This window comes from Dryobates pubescens, chromosome 2 (assembly GCF_014839835.1).
Source record: "Dryobates pubescens isolate bDryPub1 chromosome 2, bDryPub1.pri, whole genome shotgun sequence".
Taxonomy (NCBI): domain Eukaryota; kingdom Metazoa; phylum Chordata; class Aves; order Piciformes; family Picidae; genus Dryobates; species Dryobates pubescens.
Genome location: NC_071613.1, coordinates 32,872,291 through 32,886,847, shown reverse-complemented (window position 1 = coordinate 32,886,847; position 14,557 = coordinate 32,872,291). Strand labels below are relative to the sequence as shown.

The 14,557-nt window shown below is 39.5% G+C and overlaps 1 protein-coding gene across 1 annotated transcript in view; it reads right to left on the bottom strand.

Moving 5' to 3' along the window:
- Positions 1-6,196: 6,196 nt before the first annotated feature.
- SP3 (Sp3 transcription factor) overlaps positions 6,197-14,557 on the bottom strand; it is a 35,751-nt gene continuing 27,390 nt past the window's right edge. The window contains exons 6-7 of the mRNA XM_054174367.1: positions 9,380-9,576; positions 6,197-7,288 (exon numbers count right to left, since the gene is read on the bottom strand). Of these exons, the coding sequence (XP_054030342.1) occupies positions 6,972-7,288; positions 9,380-9,576 (514 nt within the window). The 3' untranslated portion in view covers positions 6,197-6,971. The remainder of the gene's footprint in view (positions 7,289-9,379; positions 9,577-14,557) is intronic.

Here is a 14,557-nt window from a genome sequence, read left to right as displayed (position 1 = left end):
ATATTCCTGTATATATTGTAAAATCCCTGTATTTGTTGTGTTACATATAATCTGTCTCCTTGTAAAATATACTCTCATTTCTCCAACTGGGTTTAGCCGTGGTCTCTTTCTCAGTGGGGGAGGGAAAGCAGAGCCTTTCCTTTTAAACCACCACAGTATCATACATGTGTCAAGAGGGAAAATTGCCAAATATTGCAGATCCTCCAATCTTCCCACATTTGAAATTTCTTAGAGCTATTCCTTCTTTGAGGACTGTTAAGACTTCCAGGGAAGCTGGAAAATAGCTCCTGCTCTAAATCTCAGATGAGCAAATACACAATTTGGCATACAGAAAAGCTGATGAATACAACTAGAAATTATATTACTTTAATTCTTCAGGTAAATACTGATGGAAAGGTTGTTATTGGTGTTTTGGTTTTTAATAGGTCCCAAAATGACATGAAGTATTGCTATAATTTTAAAAGGTGTGTTATTTTTACAGGAAAGATTTGAGTAGCTCCTTTGGAAGCATTTCAAGCTGCTATATAATTATGTGTTTAGGATAACATTACTTTTAGTAAAAACATCTACAAATGTACATGGAAAAAATATGGCTAAATCCCATTATCTCAGACAGCAGCTTTGGCACAAATCAATCCAGATGGATCTATGGATTTAAGGCAAGCACATAACGCACTGGCCTGCATATGATGCCCCTTCAAAGCCCTCCTCACTTCTCACTGGCATGGCAGCATGCTGACCAAAACGCTTACAAACTAAATCCCAACACTGACCAAAGGTCACTTAAAAATGAGGCTAAACACGACATGCTCACACCCTTGGCCCATACTCCATCAGACCCATGCCACTCTCAACCCCACATGCCAACTGTGTCACTTGGTAACAGTGAAGGGGCTGGGAAGAGCTTGGGACCATAGCGCCCTCCCTACCACTAGGTTATGGATCCCATCCTGCAAGGAGAACCAGCCAAAGGACTGGCCTCCAAAATAAAAACTCAGGTTGTGCTCCATATGTCTCTGTGTGTATACATACCTGTGGAGGCAGATGCAGCAGTCGCTGGGGAGCTGCAGGGCCGTGGAGTTGTGTGGAGATCTGTGGGTCTTCCCACCTGGCATGAGCATCCCCATGTGGCTCGGGCCTATGCCATCACAGGCTGGCTATGGCCTCCCTATGTGGTAAGAGAGCCATGGAGAACAGCTTTGACCACAGCAGACAAACAAAGTTTATGTGGCTGAGGAACTGAAAAGTAGCCTTTTTCCTCAGGCAGCAAATACAGCCAACATGCAAGAGAGCTGTGAAAGCAAAAAGGGAAACAAGTGTTATCTTGCCACAGGACTATGCCCCTATCTTGTACTTAGTTTCCAATATAGTTCCTAAACCCTAGTATCTTTAAAAGACAATATTCAGCCAAGAAACCACTCAAGCAGCAGTCTGCAGCTGGATCTTTAATGCATGTATGTTTTTCTCCATTGTAAATTGCCTTCAACAGTACATATTGCCAGATTGTTTTATTCTTCCTCAAGCAGTGATGGGTATCTATGGCAAACCTCAGTTTAGCATGTACTCTCTTGTGGGGTTTTTGGTACCTGGAGATCTTACATCAGGAAAAGATGTGCACAAAGCGGTAAAACTCAAAAGGCAGCAAGCACTGCTGTGAAAACATGAATGCTAGAAAGCTTTATGAAGCATTTTTTGCTTGTCTTTTAGCCCCCTTTCCTTATTTTATGACATCCATCTATGGCCCCTCTGGGCAGCTGCATTCACTTTTGTCTGGAACTCAGACCCAGAATGTTTCAGTGGGGGCACCAGAGACTGGGACCCATACATTTTATCAGCTCTTATTGTTGTGTGCCTCCACAGCCTTCTGTAGCCTTGCTCCACGTGCCTTGTCTAACCAATCTGTTCTTATCTCTTTCCCACCATCCTCACTTCATTCTCACATTCACAAGTCTTCCTAGCAGCCCATTAGCTGAGCACTCATTAACTACTTGCTCAGTGTCTGGTATTAGCAAGCTCTTGTTACCATCTTCCTTAACCTAGGGTCTCCCTACCCACTCCTCAGTGCTGCTCTTGAAAAACATGACATTTCTCTGCTAGGTATCAGAAAAGTGCATCTGTGAATGTGATTTTGCAGACTGTGAGCTGTTACTTTGCAGACTATGTTTTTCTTAATTTCAAAACATGCAAACTTTCTTTGTATGGGCAATTTTAGATCCCAATGTTCACTAAACTACGGAACTTACCACACACAGTTTGCAGCTAACTGTTAGACATAGTGGAGACTTACCCCTGAAGTGAAGGATAGCTTTTTCAGAGGCAGAAACATTTCTTGCTTCTGGGTGAAAACAAAGGATCTACAAATAACATTACCTCTTCACACACATGTACAGAAAAAAGCCTGTAAATCCCATATACATCACAGTACATCATGTAGTATGTACTTAAAATGTGTACACATTGTAGAAATATTGTCCAAGCACAAAGGCTGAGACACCGCAGAAAAGGCATGCAGCACAATTCTAAGCAAAGCAATGGTATGAATCTTTGGACTGCTACAAAAGCCCAAAATCAAACATTTACTTGTTTTTTGTTCTTGTCTGTGGCCTGTTGGACATCTCAGGCATTAGGAAGGACCAGTGCATATGGACAAAAGTGCTGTAAGGCTCACACAGACTACTGTTTCACTGTCAGGAAGAAATGTGGCCACATTTTCTTGCGAGAGATTACTGATCCCATTTGGAGCAATACTTGAGACTGCATGGAGGATCGACCTATCTGCCCAAGATTCTAGCAGATGTCCCATAGATACAGGTTAGAGGAAAGATGTGCCAGACTACAATGAAAGAGTAATGCACAGCAATTTTGAAGCATCAAATGGAGGTGGTCTTTTTATAGAAAATATCATCTACCAGGTAAGATCTGAGTCAGCCACATTAGCTTCTTCTGCCTTGTTATACAGTGACATGGTCTGCAGTGCTGTTGGTAATGGTGGTGGTAAAAAGCTAGAGGAAAGACAGACACCTGCTCATTAGTTCTTTAAAGGAGAACTAAGAATTACTTGACAGGTGACTATTAGCTCATTCCTCAACACTAGAACAACTTGTTAGAGAACACATCAGAGCTCTCCTGAAGCCACTGGGAAGGCGTATCTTACTGATTCCAGCACCTCAAAATACCTCAAAGCAAAGACTGGTATCTCTTGTTCAGACAAGCTGAAAGAACCCTGTGGAATCCCTTCAGAGAGGAAAATCTGCATTTTCAAAACTCACAAGTGATTCAGTGATTGTAACATTATCATTGCTGGCAAGTAGCAATGATTAAAACCTCTTGTTCTCTTCAATAATTGATAGTAGTTTGTAACTTGCAAGGACCAAACCATTGTACATCAGGAACCATTGTAATTCAGGAATGAGTCCAAGAATACTTAGGTTATAGCAAGTGTATGTACAGGCCTTCTACTTACTGAGAATAAACACTCTTGACTGTTGAAATGGATCTAACTGGCTGTTTTCAAGCTCACGCTCTCTTGCAGAACCAGCTTTAAGGCCTTCATAATTAGTAATTACATCAGATTGCAAGAAATACAAACCAATACAAACCTGAAAGTATCTTAAAGGCTACTATACCAAGAAATTATACAAGTGAGGAAACCTGACATGAAAATAAATATGCAAAATGCTACATACTGTACAATCAGAAGCAAGAAGAGCACCAGGCAACCATCATCAAGAATGCATGAACTCAGAAAGCCTTCCATAGAATGCACAATTTTCTCTCAGTATCATAGGAGTTGCTAGTGACCACAACAGGAAGCAATGAGGCAGCACCAATCCCAGACACACCAAAGCAGTTGAGCTCTGGAGGTGAGCAGAGATCTTTCAAAAATCACTATCATGCAGCATGTGGACACATACAGCAGCATTCTCAAACAACACAAACGCTACAGTTGTGAGCCATTAGGCAGACAGCTCTTACATTGCAGGTTTTTCATCAGACTTTCCTATGCATTTCCAGAATTACTTTCTCCTTATCTTCTACCTTCTGAAGCTTAACAAGACAATATTCTTTTTTAAAATGTGCCACCTAAGCACTAGTTAACCACTTGATGCACTGGACATTAAAGTCCTAAGAAATGAAGCAATCCCACCTTCAAAAATGGGGCATCAAAACACCTTCATCCACAGATACGTATCTGTGAAAGTGTTGTTTCATAAAACTCTTAAAATGCAGTTTCATTAAGAAAGTAACCCTCTTCAAATAATGCACTAACAGCTACAAATGGCTAGAAAGACAAGAAATAGAACTCCAATATTAATGTCCTGGTTTGAGGCCAGGCAGATTCTCTCTTGCCCCTGAAAGGGGCAAAAGAATGACAGTCACACAAATGGATTGCAGAAGTGATGGGAAGTTTAAATGGAGAAGCAATAAGTGTTGCACAGAAACTACAAACACAGTGATAAAAGAATCCCAAAGCATGCAAAGCCCCATGTAGCACACCCAAAAGCCCTTCATACTGCCATTCTTTGTGAACCAAACCAGCTTTTGGAAACCAAACCCATTCACCTATCTAATGGCAATGGATTCAGAGTACATTCAATATTGACAACATTCATGGAATGTTGCAAGTCTAAGAACTATCTTCTCTCCCAAGCCGCTGCTCTCCTCACTTACTAACCAATTTCTCTTATTTTATTAAATACTAGATTGAGCTGATGGTGAATTAACTCCCTTTTCTTTGTACCTGTCAATTCCCATTGCTCTGAATCTCAAAGGATTTGCCTTCCCCCCCGCCATTAAACTGCAAATGCAGAAAATCTTCTCTATTAAGCGGTTTTTTCCCCCCCAGTCCTCTCTTTTCTAGGTTGAACTCTTCCTGGTTTATCCTAAACTATCCTCATCTGTCCTCTGACCATCTGATAGTGCAAGACTCCAGACTTCACAAATAAAAGCTTTTCACTTTATAGCATCATATAGAACCACCATTCTCTTTAATCTCACAATTCTCACGCATCTTTCTTATTCTATCCATTATATCCCCTTCATCTCACCAAGACTGTCTGTATTGCATCAGGGAACTTAAATGCACCTTTATTTTTGCATTCTAAAGCATAGGGCCTGTGTTTCCTTCATGCCCTGCTCAGCACAAGGTCCAAAAACAGCTTCTGCTACGTCAACACAATATAGCACATGCATGTCCACACATATACAGATCCTTTTAAGAGATGGCAGGTAGGGTATTATCATCTCCTTGCCTGCGGGAACATCATTTCTACCGCCCACCAACTAGCCCAAAACAATAAACCATCTCGATCTGTAGTATGACCTAGTATGAAAGAAGGCTGTGCTAGTTAACAAGAAATACAGTAAACTCAAGTCAAAAGAAAAAAAAAAAATAGTGTTTTATTAACTACCACACTGTTATAATACACTTTAAACGTACAATAAGGTAGCCTTTAAATCTGAGGTGGTTGTAAGAATAACAACTGAACAGCTTTCCAAATGTTCGTAAATAGGTGAACTGCAGTTAATTATTGTTGTACATTTCTTTTTTTTTTTATTATTTTATTGTATTTTTTTTTTTTTTGGAAAATGGTATAGCACTTACAGACTGGCTATGTAACTTCATTTTGTACATTTCTCTATCATTGAAAATATAAACAGTAATTAAAAAATAAAAAGAAAATTCGGCATAATAAAAAAACCATATATGTTTATCAGTTAAATGGACTGGATACATACAATTTGTAAGGGAAGAAGCAAAAAAAACAAACAAAAACAAACAAACAAACATAAAAAAAACAAAACAAACCAAAACCAAAAGGAAAGATGGCTGATATTTAAATGCAGGTTGACTAACCAAAAACTAAACAACAAACAAATAAAAACATCAGAAACCCCCTAGTTCACTATGACTAAATCCGTACGTTTGGGAGCGCTGTCAATATGGAAGTGATTTTTCTGTTGTAGTTGCATATGTTCTATTTCACTCGTAATTTACATGATGGCTTTTAAGGCCCTGGCAGACAGATGTTGTTTTGGAAAAAAGATTCAATAGAAAAAAAAAAAAATAGATCACTGCTGAGACGCAATACACCTTATTTTTGGTCCTCCAATGTTCAAAAGAAGGGATATACTTCACTATAACATTTGCCTTACCACCCAAATGCCTCAACCTATACATATTATTATTTTATTATTTTATTTTTTTTTAACATTTTAAACTTTTTAAACATTGGTTATATTGCCCACCTTGGTTATTGAAAGAATATTAACAAGACATCATTTTGGCAAATTAAATCTTAAACATGGCTTTTCAACAGGATTTAAAAGGTGACTATCCCTAGAGTTCCATGTTAAAACGTAGTTTTCAAAATCTTACAAGAGTAATGCTTAAAATATTGTACATAGTTAACCTAATTAAAATAATTAGCTTCAAAATGACAAGTTGATGAGCTAAGTAAAGCCTACACTATGTAACATTTGCTTGGAAACTTGATTTGTCAGTTATGCATAATAAAAATTCCAGTCATCAAGAAAATTACAAAATTTCTTTTATCATAACATGATTTCTTTTCACCCATCAACTTCTTTTATCTTACAATAGATAAATACCAACATGTTCTCATTTTTTTTTACACTAAACCACACAGGATTGATGCATTTGGTTAGACTACCATTTCCATCGTTAAATTCTTTTTTTGTTGGTTTTTTTTTTTCTTTTTTAATATAACTTGGTAAAATTTCATCTCTTCTAGATTCCAAAAGTACCTACAAAACCCATGCAATTTTACCATTTTAATATACTATGGAATATCATACAAAGTAAGGCATTTCAGTGTCATGTATAACCAAGTTACTGTCAATCCAAAAATTTTTGCACATCAATAAAAAGATATCTAAGAACTTAGGAACAATATTCTTCTCACTACTGTATAAAAATAACCACAATTAATAGGTATCTTGTGTAATATTTACTCCATTGTCTCGTTTCCCGAAACTGTGACAAGCTGTAAAGGTATTTCACTGTTGGTAAGAATATCCTGATTGCTGGTGCCAGATGTATTCACAGTTCCTATTCCTGAAACAGAACCTTGCTGAATATTTGCAAGGATAAGTGTTGTTCCTCCTGCAGTAATCAAAGTATCATCAGGTGTTGCTTCTACTGATGCCAGCACTGTACTGCTAGAGTGAATACCTTTTTTATTCTGATGTGTTTTAATGTGTTTGGCAAGGTGGTCACTTCTCATAAAGCGTTTTGAACATTCTGGACAGACAAATTTCTTCTCACCTGTCAAGGAAGATGAGAAAAAAAAAAAACATTTTCAAGAACATTAAAAATATCACATGTACACCAAAACCTGTTAAGTTACTGCCTTTAGAAGTCAGAATTCTAACAACATCTACGCTTAAGAAAAAAGAGCAATCAAATGTGATAAACGTGTGTGTGAGATTTCTAGGCACTCATACAAATCCTTTAAAAGAATTTATTTTTCTGTGTCTCACTGAGTTTGGGGAGGTCTTTCAGGAAAGCTAAAGCATCTCCTGTCCTCAGGCTGCTAAGCTTCTCTGCAATTATGATCAACAAGTAACTTTTAAGAGAAGAACAAAACCTATTAAGTAATAAACAGGGAAGACAACATGAGCTCCTGTGGAATCACACTGGAGACTGGCAAAGTCATAAGGCAATTCAGGTTTGAAAGGACCTCTGGAGGTCTCTAGTCTGATCTCTTTCTAAGAAGTCAGCTACAAGGTCAGACCTGATTGTTCAGTTTGGTCTTGAAAACCTTTAAGGATGGAGACTGCAGAGACTCTAGGCATCCGGTTCCAGCGTCATCACAGTCACAATTTTTTATTTATATCTGCTTTGAACCTCTCTTGTTTTAACTTATGTCTGCTGTGTTCTCACCAATGCCCTGCCATGGAAAATATGCTTTTGTCTTTCTAATACTGGCTTTGCAAGTACCAGAAGGCCGCTATTAAACTTCCCCTGCTCTTACTGTTCTCTTTATGCAACCAAAAAAGCCTGGGTCCTACAGCCTCTCTACGTAAGGCAAATGCTCCTAGCTTCCTGATCATCTTGGCCTCTTTTTAGTCCATTCAATCCCGTTGATCCATGTCTTTCTTATATCTGAAGTTAAAAATGAGATGCAATATTCTAGATGCAGTCTAACTAGCGCTGAGAAGAATAACCACTTCCCTAGAACCAGTGGCTCTGCTTCTGTTGATACAACCCTGGCCATCTTTACTGCTGGCTCTTGCTCATGTTCTAGCTGTCTATCAACACTCCCAGGTACTTTACAGCAGAGCTACTTCCTAATTAGTCAGTGCTTAGCCTGTGTTGCTGCAAGGGTTAATTCCATCCCGAGGGCAGTACATTGTGCTGATCCTTGAATTTCATCAGGTTCCTTTAGCCTATTCCTTTCGGCCAGTTGCCTCAGTTTGGTGTCACAGGCAAACCTAAGAAGAACGCACTCTGTTGTCTCCTTCAGGTCAGTGATGAAGATTTTAAAACAGGCCAAATGGTAGATCCCTGCTGTTCTCTACTTTTTATTGGTATGCAGGTACACTGGGAGACATTAATCCTGCCCTCTGAGATGGATCATTCAGTAGACCTGTTTTTCTTAAACCTATCTGGCTGTCGATACAGACAGATCGTAACACCTCAGCTTGGGTTCCAGCATCCAACATGTCTAGCAAAATCACACCATTAGGTATGAAACACGAAATATTTGTCATTTGACTCTGCAAACACAATTTTCTAAGCAATAGTAAATATTGGTAACCATGTAAGTTACCTATTGTGCTTTCATTGGTATTTTTTTAATAGTCTAACTTTAAAATGTAGGCATCCTAGGGAATGCAACTATGGGTTCAGTTTATAGGAAAATAGGTAACAGACAACAAACTGCTTCTTGAAAACATGGGAGATGTAGCCTAATTTCTGGTATTTGTTCTAGATAAAAAGAACAGATGTCAACCTTGAGTCCCTAATAGGTGGTTTACCCATGAAACTAGAAAACAAGACTGATGCATCTTCACATGCTCTTGCTTGATTTTGTGGCATCTAATCTCTTGGACATCTAGCCCTCTGTTTTTAAATATATATTTATTTTTTTAAATGAGCAACGGTTGTCAAAGTTCTAAGTTGGAACCACAACCTGTATTCTAGCTAAGCTCTATTGTTTGAATCAAATAAAACATAGCTGGTTTTCTTCCTCAGACCTACTGAAGTCAACAAAGGGTATTAGATAACTTTAGAAAAGTCACATGACATTAAACCCAATCCAACACAAAGAGATATTTTAAGAGAGTTCTCTTCTTAAAAGGTATTTATCCAAGCCCTCTCTAGTGAAATGCACCAGAATCAAAGAATGGAAACCTGTGTGTGTTCTTCGGTGCCGCTGAAGCTCATCGCTGCGAGTGAACCTTTTGCCACAAAACATCCAAGTACAAACAAATGGACGCTCTCCAGAATGCCAGCGGAGATGAGCTCTCAAGTGTGATGTTTTCCCATATACTTTGCCACATCCTGGTATGTGGCAAATGTGTTGTTTCTTTTTCCCCAAGTTGGAGCCTCTGTTAGAAAAATAAAAGGGAGAAGTTACACATTCTAATACGTTCCTCCTAAATACTGGTCACACATATAAGTGGGCTTACATATACCAAACAGATCTGCAAACAAACCTGAGAGGCTTCCCATTCCTGTTTCAAGTACAGAGTCCAGTACACTCACTAAGAAGCTGGAACAAAATTCTATGCAGCTATCCCAACTCTGCAATAAGCTATAAATTCAGCAGCCTGTGACGTTTAAATGACAGAAGTGCAATCTTCAGCAGGCATACGAGTATATGAAGTTGGAAACACAGTCATTACAGCAGGTTGTACTACTTTGATGATGAAGTGCCCATATTTTAAGTTTCTCCCAGTTTCAGCTTTTACCATACCAAAGACAGTTTTGGCAAAGAAAAACACAAATGGCTGCAATTGCCAAAATGGAAACAGGAGATCTTTACATCCGGGAAGAGAACAGATGGGACTTTTGGCATCTTGGGGAAACTTGAGAAGCAGTTTGGGGCTGGAGGACAAGCACACTAACCTGTATATTTCCACTAAAAGGAGTGGCAGTGAAACAGCTGATCTTGCTGATACCTAAATTAATTCCTTGGTATTTCAGGGCGGGGGGGTCGGGGGGGAATCCATCAAAACGAATACAATTCACAGACAGAATAATCCAGACTACAGAGCTGATGCCTGTTTTAAGATGCTATTTCACTGAAATGTTAGGTGATTTATTCATGGTAAGTACCTAAGGCAAAACCCTTGCTTATTTTTTTTTTCCCTTTTCTTTTTAAACAAAATCACAAGAGAGAGGTAAGAGCCTCTGAAGACCTAGAGAAAGAGATCAATCTGGCCAGTGCAGGCCATCATGATTGATTTTAGCCAATTTAAGTGTTTGCTGCTGCTGAAAGGGGCACTCTAGGGAACAGATATGGCTAACAATGCAGTTATCAATGCTGATACAAGGGAGGAGATTGGAAAATGCAGCCAAGCATCAGGCCACCTTATTCATCGGCAATGCTAACTTTGAACAGCTTGAATGGACACTGAAACCGCAATCTTGGGCACTACCATTCTCCATGACAGATTATACAATTCTCTGTTGCCTCCCCAGGGCATTATTTTTTTCCCTTAAATCAGATGCTCAACTTCTGCTTAGCTATCCAGTGGCTGAAGGATTTGTCAGGCAACTGTTAGACATGGATTGTCACTTCTGTATTCAGAACAGCTCTGAGTGTTCAGCATAAAATGTGAATACACATTAAGGAGCTAGCACTTGGAGCAAGCATTTCTAAACAGACACAGAAATTAACTCACTCTAAACACTCAAAACATCCAAAGAGAATTCCAACCCAAGCACCCTAAGATACTCCAGACACTGCAGAAAAGGAGATAAAAATCAGATTAGGGCCTAGAAAAAGTTTGTAAGAAATCTCAATATAGAGCAATCTTCATAGTGCTTCATTAGACATTTCGTCTCAAAAGAAAAACTATCACTTTTACATTCTAATTATTTGTCATGACAGTGTAGATTTTGACTTCAGAATACATTTGACAGAAGCAGAATTACAGAGCTCAGAAGACTTCTGACCCTGCTGAGGTAGCAGTAGACTTGTAGGAGGCTATGGATATGGTGACAGAAGAGATTGTATTTTGGGGGGGTTTTGCAGGTTTTTTGGTTGGTTTTGTTTGGGTTTTGTTTATTGTCACCCCTCAGAGAAAGTTCACTTGCTTGTTTTATCCAGCTTGTCCACAAATTTCACACAAAGCTACCTGGCATCTCCATCCTTATCTGAAATACCCGGTTTTGGTAACCTTTGCTACAACTAAATTGTCAGGTTCACACTTTTCCAAGGCCTTCCCTCAAGTCGAGATTAAAAAGCAAGATTAATTCTAGTGTCTAACTTTGTACTATGCCACCTACACAGTGCCTACCACCTTCTCAGTATTCAGAAGTTTTGGACACTCAGCCAACTTCCAAAGTGTTCAGCAAAATATGTTTAGATTGCCCCCTTTCTTTTCTAATTTCTCTGCCTCTGCAGATGACTAGACCACAACACCAAACTGTAACAGTTCCAGCGGCATTCATCTGTCAGCCCAGAACACCCAGTTCCATGGGCTCAAAGAAAATTTTCTGTACTCTTCCTTTTGTCTCACTGTAACCAGTTCCATGGTTCTCAGGCTCCATGTTTACCTTCTTCTATTGATTCTGTTCTGGACAGCTCTTTTTTAGGTCCTCTTGTATAGTGTCTGAAGGCATCTAGCAATTGCAATGAAAGGCAGAGAAACACCCATGGCTCTCCTCCAGTATACAGACTTGGTAACTGAAAGAATTCTCCACAGGACCTCATTACCCTGTGTTTTTAATTGCTGCCCAGCTCCATGTAACACTAAGAAATGCTCAGCTTGTGGTTATTACCACAAAATATATTTCTGCATTTGGAAGTACATTTCTGTATACAGAGTATTTTTTCTGTATTTGATATTTCATCCTCACAACTTCTCCAAACACAGTAAAGCATTTCCTTCCACAACAAATATTTTCACAGTATCACAGTACGTTAGAGGCTGGAAGGGACCTCAAGAGGTCAGGTCCAACCCCGCTGCCAAAGCAGGATCACTTAGTGTAGTCCACACAGGAATGCAACCAGTATCACAGTATAACTAAGGTTGGAAGAGACCTCAAAGATCATCAAGTCCAACCTGTCACCACAGACCTCATGACTAGACCATGGCACCAAGTGCCACATCCAATCCCCTCTTGAACACCTCCAGGGACGGTGACTCCACCACCTCCCTGGGCAGCACATTCCAATGACGAATGACTCGCTCAGTGAAGAACTTTCTCCTCACCTCGAGTCTAAACCTCCCCTGGCACAGCTTGAGACTGTGTCCCCTTGTTCTGGTGTTGGTTGCCTGGGAGAAGAGACCAACCCCTTCCTGGCTACAACCACCTTTCAGGTAGTTGTAGAGGGCAATCCAGGTGGGTTTTGAAAGTCTCCAGAGAAGGAGACTCCACAACCTCTCTGGGCAGTCTGTTCCAGTGCTCCATCACCCCCACTGTAAAGAAGTTTCACCTCATGTTGAGGTGAAATCATCTCTGTTCGTGTTTGAACCTGTTGTTCCTTGTCTTACTGTGCACCACCAAAAAGAGCTTGGCCCCCTCCACTTGACACCCGTAATTGACATTTTGTAACTTTGTATGATACAGTACATAAACGTGACACAAAAGTGATGAAATCACATCAAAATTCCCTTAAAATAATTCCAAGATTCCTAAGTCAGTCATTTGAATTTGCTTAATTGAAGGAAACAAAGGCTCAACTCATGGTCAGCTTACTGTGTGTAGGTGGTGTCACACATATTTCTAAGAACTTCACTTAACTGGTGACAGAATTCCTTAGCAGACTCCAAAGTTCAAGGTAAGGGGAAGACTGAAACCTGCAAGACTACTGTGTATGAGTAACTAAGTGCATTTATTCCACACAACTTCGTGTAGGTATCTGCGTGTTTACTTCATGTGTGCACTGACTGGATATGAGCCAAAGTCTACCTGGATGCTTTGCAGCAATGACAGTCTGGCACAATGCCCTAATGCATCATACTAAGAGGAGTTTCTTGCTGCACTGGCCAATAACCATCATCACTGAGTAAAAGGATATGACTCAGGCCTACTCCTCCAATTAATACTGAAGTATTTTCAGGGTACATTTTAGCTATATAAAGACTGGAAAAGATGTTTCACAGTAACCATGCAGAATTCACATTCACGTACAAAGAAACTGGACTTCCAGGAGGGACATCAAGTATTCAAAGAATAAAACACACACTTATTAGTTATTTTAAGAATGTCTATTTTACAGTTCTGTACCTCAAGCGGTACTCAGAAGCACTCTTCCTCTACAGATCCAGACAGCAGTAGTATAATTCCAGATGTAACTGAGAGGAGGTTGAAATCTCCAGATGTAACTCAAAATGAGGGTGAACTTTCTGCCTGCCTAACTTCAGAAATCCTATGGTCTGTTTGGAATCAGAGTTACTCTTCCAGGTTCATCTCTCCCTCTTTCTCCACTTGCTTATCCACCATTCATTATATAAGCTTGAGGCTATAAGGTCTGAATTAGTACCTATCTACTGCATCATCTTCTTCCTTTCTTACTTTGGCCCCTGCCTAGTTAAGGTAAGAGTGGTTTCCTGCTTCACAGGCCTTGTACAAACAGAAATCATTTGAAGACTGACATGAAGTCAAATTCTGTATTAAGAGTCAAAAAACCCAAGAAAAGCCAACGAGAAAAAACAGAATGAGCCCCTTAGGTCACCTTTGCAACCAAAAACACAGAAATTACAAGAAATGTCAACATTAAGGCTATACAAAAGATGAAATCTGACGAAGTCTGCATATGTGAAGCCATGTACTACCTTTTCTTACCCCATTCAGTGCATAGGCAGGACAGTAATCACTGAGTGAAATGCTATTCAGAGCTTTTTTGTACTAACCTAATGAGCTTTTCTTGTCTTACCAGTCACATGTTATTTAAGTACTAACTTAAATACAGAATTATTAATTTCCCCAGGGCTTTTTTCCTCATCATGGGCACTCAAACACAGTGTCTAAGAAACTCACAAATAATAATGAATTCATCATCTTGCAACACTCCTGTGTAGTGGACTTGAACTGGAACAATCATTTCATACATCCAAATACGAGGTTGGAAGAGGCCAAATCAAAGACCCACCAGCCTTCAGGTGTCAAGTTCAAGACAGCAGAAGCATTTTTCTTAGAGTACTGCAGATGTTCACAATTCAGCTTAATTGACTTCTTTACAGGAACGAACTCAGTGCTTCTGCAGTGGAAAAGGTGGGGTGGATATACAAACACCTCCAAAACATCAGAACCCTTTTGCTGCATTCCTGTATCTCATTCCCTACATGCCTTTTGATTTCTGCAATAAGTGAAGCAGGCACCAATCATTACACAGCCCTGATTCACTCCCTGTGC